Here is a 10,037-nt window from a genome sequence, read left to right as displayed (position 1 = left end):
ATATATATATAAACTCAGCCGTCCCATTGTCCTATGTGTTCTTTCTCTGTCTCTTTGATAGAAAATGTTGGATTATCTGAAAGACAAAAAGGATGTGGGCTTTTTTCAGAGTCTGGCTGGTCTGATGCAGTCATGCAGGTAACTACACACTCTTCTTCCCACTGAAACACTTTGGTAGTCATAGTTAGATAATTGTGTTTAATTCAAGCCAATATTAAGTCTCTCATAGACATAAACTACATCAATCCAGTTACACTAAAGATATAGAACATCTACAAAAATATAAGTGAGTGTTCCTTAACTCAGCCTTATCTCTGGATTCATCACTTAGCTTGGTATGATCATCAGTGTTTACTAATGTACATACACCAACATCATTATTCATTCAAGCACTAAATAAGCTGAATCTACGTCTCAATAAGGTGGGTGAGGCACTCTGATTTGTTGCAGAACTACATAAACATTTTTACATTACAATGAGAGTGTAGCTTTCAGATGGTACTTTGGACAAAGTGGGTGTTTACGTACAGTCATTAGCAGCACCACTGCAATGAATTTGTCTTTGTTTCAGTGTTCTGGATCTAAATGCATTTGAGAGGCAGAACAAAGCAGAAGGACTGGGCATGGTGACAGAGGAGGGATCAGGTGAGCTTCACTGCAGTTTGTTTGCACCTCATTGATTTATTTTGAATGGTCATAGCAATAGAAAATAAAGTTCTATCAATATTTATTTTTCTGAGTTGGAGATTGTTGTTTACTGATGACGTATAGTTTGTTGATATTAAAATGCTTTTCTTCACCAGGTGCAGGTAAACTAGTTAAATATCACTTTATTAACGTACGGATGGTACATTTGACCTTACACACACACACACACACACACACACACCACACACACACACACACACACACACACACACACGCTTGCTGAAACTCTTGGTTTCATAGAGGAATGCTAAAAGGGAGCTGAAGGAAAAACTTTTTCTTCCTCCAACTGAAAATATATATTTTTTTCCCAAAAAGAGATTGAAAGCATGTACATAAAAAAAAGTTATTTTTGAATCCTCATAATTTTCTTGCTTTGTCCCATTTATCCTTTTGTTACTTTGGTTGAGAGATTCTTATCAAAGTGGTAATGCAGTACTACCTATTTTTCATATACATTATCAAGTATGATTTCTTAATGTACATGTGTATGTGCTTATGATTTGCCTGTTGCATCTTCTGTCTGTATACATTTGTTACACATGTTCACATTCATACTTTAGATTGCATACTGATACTTTTCAAGATTCAAATCTCAAAATTGTCCTTTGTTTTACTATTTTATATTAGTAGATTTTAAAATACAGTCAAAACTTGCAAACTAACTAATTATGATGGTATTGCATAAGTTGGTGCGTAAGTTATTATGTTACAATAGGTGCAGCAATTATCTAGGAGTTTGTTTTAAGTAATTTATGGTTTTATAAAAGGTAAATACGTGTAGTTATTCTGTCACTCATTTCACCTCACTTATACGTTAATACTCCCCATGTTCGCAGAGCAATGTGTACATCCATGTGGCATAAGGGATCAGAAAACAACATAAAATGACTGTATGTTCACATTATTATTTATTTTCTCTAAGTACTGCCGAAGTGGAAGTAACATGATGTTATCATACCACTATTAAACCTCTCAGAGAGGAGGCCACAGTTCGTTGTTAGGAATACAAACTTAGCACTACTAAGTGTGGGAAACGAGAGACATGTTCTCCTGCAAAAAGTCAAACTTGGTTTCTTCTAACCATGAAGGTGATCTTCCCAAAGCTGAACCCTGACCCTGCTGTTTTTAAACAAGACATACCGAAACACAAACACACCTTAACCATTGAGCAGATCAGAAAACACCATTTAAGCATGAAGACCTAATGCTAATGACCTAACAACTGAAGTACAAGCAATATATATCATTTTAATTCTCTGTGGGGAAAAAACCCCTGTTTAATTTAGAAATGTTTAATCCACACTTTATCCTTGTTTAATATACAGTATGGGCCCTGGCGTCTCTGAAGTTTTACACCACAAAATCTGCAGTTGTTAGGAGTCATTACAGACCATTAAGAGTTTGTTCTAAAGACTGCTGCATAACATCATCAAACTGTGAGGTGACGCAGAGACGTAATGCTAAGATACTGTGCGAGGTGAAAGGTGACAGCTCATAATGACATGTTTATCCAACTGTATGTTATGTTTTACTGAATTGAATTATATTGTACAACAGGTGTTGTTATTTGTGTCCAACACTGTATGTGCAAAATGGCAAAAACAACATCCTAAACCAGTAATTACTGAAACTGACTTTGTATTAATCATTACTGCACCTATTATAGCATAAAGTCATGGCACAGCTGGTGTGTTTTTACTCATAAATTTATCAACATTGTCTTTTTAAATACAAAGTAATCACACTAAGGCCCTATTAACTAAAGCACATGAGTGCACATCCACAATCAAATAAGACAAAAGAGGGAAAAAAGCTTGGTCTCGCTTTTTTATGTATTTTTAAAATTTCTTTTAGATGTCTTTTATTGACATGTACTGAGCTGTACAGGTTTTCTGTCAACACATAATGTGTTTCCAGGTTGACCCAACAACTACATTTGGAACTATTAAAGCTCTTTTCCCTATATGTAATCTTTTTCTTTGTTTCTTACTTTCTTTCTCTCTTTCTTTCTTCCCCCTGTTTTCCTTTTCTCATTTTGGTTTACTGCACTTTCTTTCCTTCCTCAGTCATCACTCATGAGCGTGGTAATTATGCCTTCTGCCATTTCCTTGTGTGTTGGTTGGTCTCGCCCTCTCTCTCTCTTTTACTATGGTTGGTTAGTTGTTGTGTCAGTTCTGTCCAGGTCCTGAGTGTAGACCTTCAAACCTCGTCCTTACCTGCTATGTGCTTACAGCTACTTTCCTGCCTCACCCTCACCATCTAAACTCTTCTTTTTGCTCGGCCAATTATAACTCTCTCTCTCTGGTTGGTTTGTAGTTGGTCTTTTATACTGTTTAAAGATTTACAGTTGTCCACTTCTGAACTTTGGTAAAAATCCGCGTCATCCTCTTTCGACAATAACCAAACTGATGATGATTATAATAACCATATATATGTTAACATTAAGAAATCCAGTCATGTAAAAGGCAGACGTAGTAGAAGTGCCGTCTTAAAAAAACCCATGTATGCCTCCCTCTCAGGATTTGTACAGTATCTGGCACATTCTTAATATTACTAATATTTACCATCCTCCACCCCCTCTCGGTCCTGTAGTCAACCTAAAGTCTGGTTATTTTGTCTTAGTAATGGAGATGGTTATTGTGCTGGTTGTTATTTGTTGTGAAGTGTACAGTCCCATCTGTGTCCTCAGCCTCTATCTCTGTCCTTTTCTGCCTCACTCTGTTAGGGCTGCAATGAATACAAAAATGCCACAATCAGAAAACTAAACTAAATTCATTATAAATTAATCCTCAATTGAAGCTGCTCATCAATATTTTGTATTACATTATTACAGGTTATTTATCAGTCGCTCTTATCCAGAGAGACTTACAGTAAACTAACTACAGGGACAGTCTCTCTGGAGCAGCTCAGGGTTAAGTACCTTGCTCAGGGGTACATTGGTGGCAGCCCTGGTATTGAACTCACAACCTTCTGGTGTTGTATTTGGAAGCCATACCACCAGACCAACACCATGCACCATGTGCATTTTAGTTTTTTTTTAGCTGACCGTTTTGGTTTTACTGTCCCCCAACTTTACTGTTTTGATTCAGTCTCAGCACTGGCATCAACATTGTTAGCATCAGGCAGCTGTTTGCAAATATTCTGGTAGTCCACTGTACACGAGCCCCTCAGGAGCAAACTACAGACAGACACATTACGAGACGTTGCCTCTTCTGAAGCGTTATAATGGGGATAACGGAAAATTAATGAGCTGATAACATTCGGAACGGTTAAGATATTTCCCCCTTGAGTTGGTAGAGAAGCCCTACATTGTGTGTGAACGTTTACCTGATGAAGAGGTGAATGCTGACTTGTGTTGTAAAAGTGCTTCAAATGGTCGCAAAGACTAGAAAAGCACTCTATAAATGCAGTCCATTTACCATTTAGCTAGTAAATGATGTTGTATATGTAGTGAAAAGTATAACGTGCAGTATAAATTAGCATTATACTCAAGTAAAGTACAGGTAGCTCAAATGTGTACTTAGCATTAGGACAGACAAGATGGTTAGAACATTCAGTATTGGTAGAAACAAAATTACTTTTTAACTGTGTTGAACAGTTTAACAGTGCAGTGTATGTATATTCTCGCTGAACGGTTTAAAAATATTTAATGTAAAATTAATCTGAAAAACAAAAGAAGAGAATTTGCCAGTGGTTGCAGCCCTGCTTATTTCTCATCTCTCACCTTGTCATGCATTCTGTTTGGTCTCCCTCTCCAGTTTTTCTCTGTAAGTGTTGCACTCTGGACTTTAAAGTGGCTGTTTTTGGCCATGCTGCACTGTGAGTGGAAGGGGGTGAACTCTGATCCTTTTCTCCTTCCTTCCTCCCTCCTCTCTGTTTACTGGCTGAGCTGTGGTCTGTAGTCAGTGTACGTGTCCGTCATGACTGTTTTGCTTAAGGGAGAACATTGATTTTGAATAACCCGTCCTTATTCTATGATTTGACTCATTTTCTCTCCAGTATTGTATTTCAAATTCATGATTTGGTTGTAGTTGTACTCAATATACTGTGTAAAGTGTTCTAACCTTATGTTTTAAATGGACCGGAGGAAATTTTAAGCACATTTATTGTACACAACATCCTTAGCTTGTCATTTTTTCTAACCCTATTTCTAATCCCTGTTAAAGGTGCAATGTGTAAAATCTGCCAGAATTTAAATTTAAAACATTAAAACAATGAACTAACATTATCAACAGAGTGGGAAGAGGTAACAGTGTTGACGTTGTGTCAAACACGTCTCTGTGTTGTGTTGCAGAGATATCTACTGAAGTTAGCATGCTAACAGCTAGCTGCGCTCTGTCCAGTGTGTAATACCACTTGTTCCTCTAGAGGTGATAGTGAGTCACTGTAGCTGCAGTCTGCCTCAGTACAGAGGGAGAAGAAGCACAGCTGCTGACTCTCTTGTCAATATTACATCCATGATCCCTGCTAGTTTGATAGTTTGTTTGGATTAAATCCAAAGTGAAAGAAACGAGAAAAGGATTTGTACCCTCGCCTCATTCCCATTGCTGCTTGCAGGGAGTAGAGTGTGAGGCAGCTGGGAAAAAGACGGAGCTTCTGTCGGCAGTTAACATTTAGCTCACCTTTCGCGACAGCTCCCCCGGGGGAAGGGGTCTGATATCGGGGAAGGGGACTGCCCCGACTAACTGCCGGTCGTCAATATTTTTGTTGCTGCCCTTACACAGGTTAGACCCAGCACTCCACCATCCCGCTGGGGTTTTCGCTGGCCAAATCGGGCCACAGCCGCTAACTGAAGCTCATTCCCTGAAGCCGCTGCACGCTCTCCTCCTGGCAGAGCAGTCCTATGTCGGCAGGGAAGACGGAACAAAAACACGAGCCGTTCTTTCCCTCGTCTCTGCCACCCTGGACCCAAGCCAATGTACAAACTATAAAAACATAACGTTACACGAACTGTACAGCCCCCAGTGCCACAGTAAATAATTTCAGTAATAGCAGTGTTATTTTGACCAGGTCTCAGAGTTTCAGCAGTTTGGTCAACATTTTATATTCTTATTCTTGCCCTGCTGAGTGACATTACACAGGAGTAAAAAAAGAAATACACAGTAAATGTATCAACACTAGAAGAGAGAAATATAGCTATAAGAATAGTATACAATAAACAATACAAATAATGAATACTCCAAAATGTATAATACAGCAAACTACTACAACTAAAATGTGAAATATAAACATTGGATAACATACATTGGCTTTTTTACTAAGTGATGACCCTGTAGTAGAGGTGAAATACTGCCCCCTATGTCTTTGGAGCAGGAGGCTCGGAACTACACATTGCACCTTTAAGTTAATAATAATAAGTTTATGGTCATTTTTTTTCAACTGTGAAAAATATATTCCCCTCATCTGGTTTATCACTGTGTGGGGAATAAGCCTGAAAGTGCTTTACACAATTGCTAAATAATATTTTCAATTTATTCTTACAATTTTAGAAACTAATTGTTTGTCTTCTGATAACTAATAATAAGTTTGGTTACTCACTATCATTATAGAACATTTGATAACACTTTATATTAAGGTTTCTGTAATAAGCATTAGATAATTGGTATTAAGGCCCTTATAATATGTGTTCAGTCAAATGACAGGACATATATTAGACCTTCTGAAGACATGATATTAAACACTATAGATCATTTTTCACATCAACTAAAATAGTGCAATTGTAACTTATTTGTAACATAATTTGTCTAAAGCAATATACAATTTACCTCAATGTTACCTTTTATCAAAGGCCAGTGTGTTTTATAGAACTCCTGCCATTTACAGGAAAGAGATGAAAAGTTTTTAAAAAGTATGTTTTTGTGCTTCACCACTAAAACATTGTATTTATATACAATTCTTTATTCACATTGGATCAAACATGACATTAATTAACTGCATAATAAAGTATGTATTCTTTAATCTTAATACAATCCTTATCAATGTTTTCAAATCTAACAATAAGTGTGTTTATGATGCAATTATTAACACATAATCATTTTAATAAGCGTCTTTTAAGGATATATAAAGGCCTTATTACCTAACTAACGCTTATTACAAGGACCGTTCTATAAAGCGTTTCCAAAAATTCTATTGTGGTCCAGTTCCTGGAAAGCCATCAGACACAGAAGAGAAGCCCAGACTGCTTTAAGCAGGGCGGGGGAGCTGCTCATATTGATGGCGATATTGTTTGGCAGTGGAAGGAACATTTTCAGGAACTCCTGTACCAAACAACACACCCTTTGTGGAGGGGTCACAGTTGTATTTACTACGAAATTACAATTGAATTCTGATAATTGTAAGTAGATCTATTTTAGTTTTACATTACACAAGTGGGCATCAGCAAAAGTCGGCACACTTCCACCTTTTTGGGCCATTCGTAAATCTAAACCTCTGACATCCTGGTGGGAGTAATCTGTAGAACATGTTGCACTTCCACTAAATTGCCTGCATTGAAAAAGAAAACACTTTCCGTCTTGTTCCAGACCTACAGATTTCCCTCCCTCAGCCCAGTCCAGTTTGTTGTCATATTGTATGGATGTATTCTGTTAATGTTCTGTTATTGTATAGTGTCTCATCTTCTTTTTCTCTGACCCTCTTTTCCTTTTGCATTCCTTGGTTCAAAGCAGCATTTTAGCACAGTCAGAGCAGCTGTCCTCAACCTCCTCAATGTATTTGTAATCTATGCAGAATCTACAATGGCAAGCAGCAACCAACAGCTTCTCTTTATTAAACCAAACCAGCTTAGAGAAAACATGAAAACAGCCTAAATCCAGTCCTGACTGTAAAATGCTGCAGTTAAAAAACCAACCAACCCACTTCAGTCCACCACCAAGTGCTGTGGCTGCCCACTGCTCATCCAAGTGTGTGTGTGTGTGTGTGTGTGTGTGAGAGAGTGTGTGTGTGTGTGTGAGAGTGTGTGTTTGTGCGTGAGTGTGTGTGTGTGTGTGTATGTGTGTGTGTGTGTTTTAGGTCAGAATGGTGTATTATGACCCTTCACTTTTCTCTGACTGAAAGAAAACACTGAAGATTTCTCACATCAGCACCATCTCTTTTTAACACTTCTTCACTCTCCATCTCCTTGTCTGTCTGTCCCTTTCCTATATGTTGTCTGCTTTTGTCTGCCCTGTTCTCTGACTTTCTATATGTGTACGTGTGTGTGTTTATATGAATGTGTGTGTTCATTCATGTGTGTGTTTGCACATGCCTGTGTTGTCGTGTGTACGTGTGTGCATACCTACGTATGTGCTTGTGCATATGTTTGTCTGCATGTCTGTGTACGTGTATGTGTGTGTGTGTGTGCATGTATGTGTGTGGGTGTGTTTCTTTTCTCTGGCCAGGTGAGAAGGTCATGCAGGATGATGAGTTCACCTGTGACCTTTTCCGCTTCCTGCAGCTGCTCTGTGAAGGGCACAACTCAGGTGTGTGATCTTAGAGTATGGCTAAATGTGGGGTAAATCTGTTAATGCTGAGGGTGTTTTTATATTTCATACAGTCAGATAGTGTTATAACGACGGTGTATTAGGGCCATTGTAAGTTTATAAATTATAATAAAGATAATATAATATATAAAATAAATTTACAATTTCCAAGATTAAAGTCTTACATTTACAAGAAAATAACCTCCTCACTAATGTGTACAGGACTGTCTCAGAAAATTAGAATATTGTGATAAAGTTCTTTATTTTCTGTAATGCAATTAAAAAAACAAAAATGTCATGCATTCTGGATTCATTACAAATCAACTGAAATATTGCAAGCCTTTTATTATTTTAATATTGCTGATTATGGCTTACAGCTTAAGAAAACTCAAAAATCCTATCTCAAAAAATTAGAATAGTTCCTCAGACCAAGTAAAAAAAAAGATTTATAACAGCAAAACAAAATCAAACATTTGAAAATGTCCATTAATGCACTCAGTACTTGGTTGGGAATCCTTTTGCACGGATTACTGCATCAATGCGGCGTGGCATGGAGGCAATCAGCCTGTGGCATTGCTGAGGTGTTATGGATGCCCAGGATGCTTCAATAGCGGCCTTTAGCTCATTAGCATTGTTGGGTCTGGTGTATTTCAGCTTCTTCTTCACAATACCCCACATATTCTCTATGGGGTTCAGGTCAGGGGAATTGGCAGGCCAATCGAGGACAGTAATGCCATGGTCAGTACACCAGTTACTGGTGGTTTTGGCACTGTGGGCAGGTGCCAGATCATGCTGGAAAATGAATTCCTCATCTCCATAGAGCTTTTCAGCAGACGGAAGCATGTAGTGCTCTAAAATCTCTTGGTACACAGCTGCATTTACTCTGGGCTTGATGAAACACAGTGGACCAACACCAGCAGCTGACATGGCTCCCCAAACCATCGCTGACTGTGGGAACTTCACACTGGATTTCAAGCAACTTGGATTTTGCTCCTCTCCAGCCTTTTTCCAGACTCTGGCGCCTTGACTTCCAAATGAAATACAAAACTTGCTTTCGTCTGAAAAGAGGACTTTGGACCACTCTGCAACTGTCCAGTGCTTCTTTTCCATAGCCCAAGTCAGACGCTTCTTCCGTTGTCTTGAGTTCAGAAGTGGCTTGACCATGGGAATACGGCTATTGTAGCCCATTTCCCGGACACGTCTGTGAACAGTGACTTTTGATACCTGGACTCCAGCTTCAGTCCACTGTCTTTAAAGCTCCCCCAAATTCTGGAAGCGACTCTTCTTCACAATGCTGTTAAGGCTGCGGTCATCTCTCTTGGTTGTGCAGCGTTTCCTGCCACATTTCCCCCTTCCAACAGACTTTTTGTGGATGTGCTTTGAAACTGCACTCTGTGAACAGCTTGCTCTTTGAGACATTTCTTTTTGTGTCTTACCCTCCTGATGGAGGGTGTCAATGATGGTCCTCTGGACAGCAGTCAGATCAGCAGTCTTCCCCATACTTGTGATTTAGTTTACTGAACCAAGCTGAGTGTTTTTCAAGGCTCAGGAAACCCTTGCAGGTGTTTCGAGTTAATTAGACGATTCAAGTGATTCGTTGAACACCCTACTAGTATACTTTTTCATGATATTCTAATATTTAGAGATAGGATATTTGAGTTTTCTTAAGCTGTATGCCATAATCAGCAATATTAAAATAATAAAAGGCTTGCAATATTTCAGTTGATTTGTAATGAATCCAGAATGTATGACATTTTTGTTTTTTTAATTGCATTACAGAAAATAAAGAACTTTATCACAATATTCTAATTTTCTGAGACAGTCCTGTATGTTTGGCATTCCTTGTTTACCTTCTGTGGTGGTATGAGGTTG

At 38.4% G+C, this 10,037-nt stretch overlaps 1 protein-coding gene across 1 annotated transcript in view; it reads left to right on the top strand.

Moving 5' to 3' along the window:
- Positions 1 to 10,037, top strand: part of ryr2a (ryanodine receptor 2a (cardiac)) — a 184,866-nt gene that overhangs the window by 151,202 nt on the left and 23,627 nt on the right. Inside the window, exons 88-91 of the mRNA XM_029456240.1 lie at positions 62 to 138; positions 572 to 645; positions 2,775 to 2,792; positions 8,085 to 8,165. Of these exons, the coding sequence (XP_029312100.1) occupies positions 62 to 138; positions 572 to 645; positions 2,775 to 2,792; positions 8,085 to 8,165 (250 nt within the window). The remainder of the gene's footprint in view (positions 1 to 61; positions 139 to 571; positions 646 to 2,774; positions 2,793 to 8,084; positions 8,166 to 10,037) is intronic.

Source organism: Cottoperca gobio, chromosome 19, assembly GCF_900634415.1.
Source record: "Cottoperca gobio chromosome 19, fCotGob3.1, whole genome shotgun sequence".
Classification (NCBI taxonomy): domain Eukaryota; kingdom Metazoa; phylum Chordata; class Actinopteri; order Perciformes; family Bovichtidae; genus Cottoperca; species Cottoperca gobio.
Note: the sequence above shows the minus strand (reverse complement) of the source record. Positions and strands in the feature narration are given on the sequence as shown.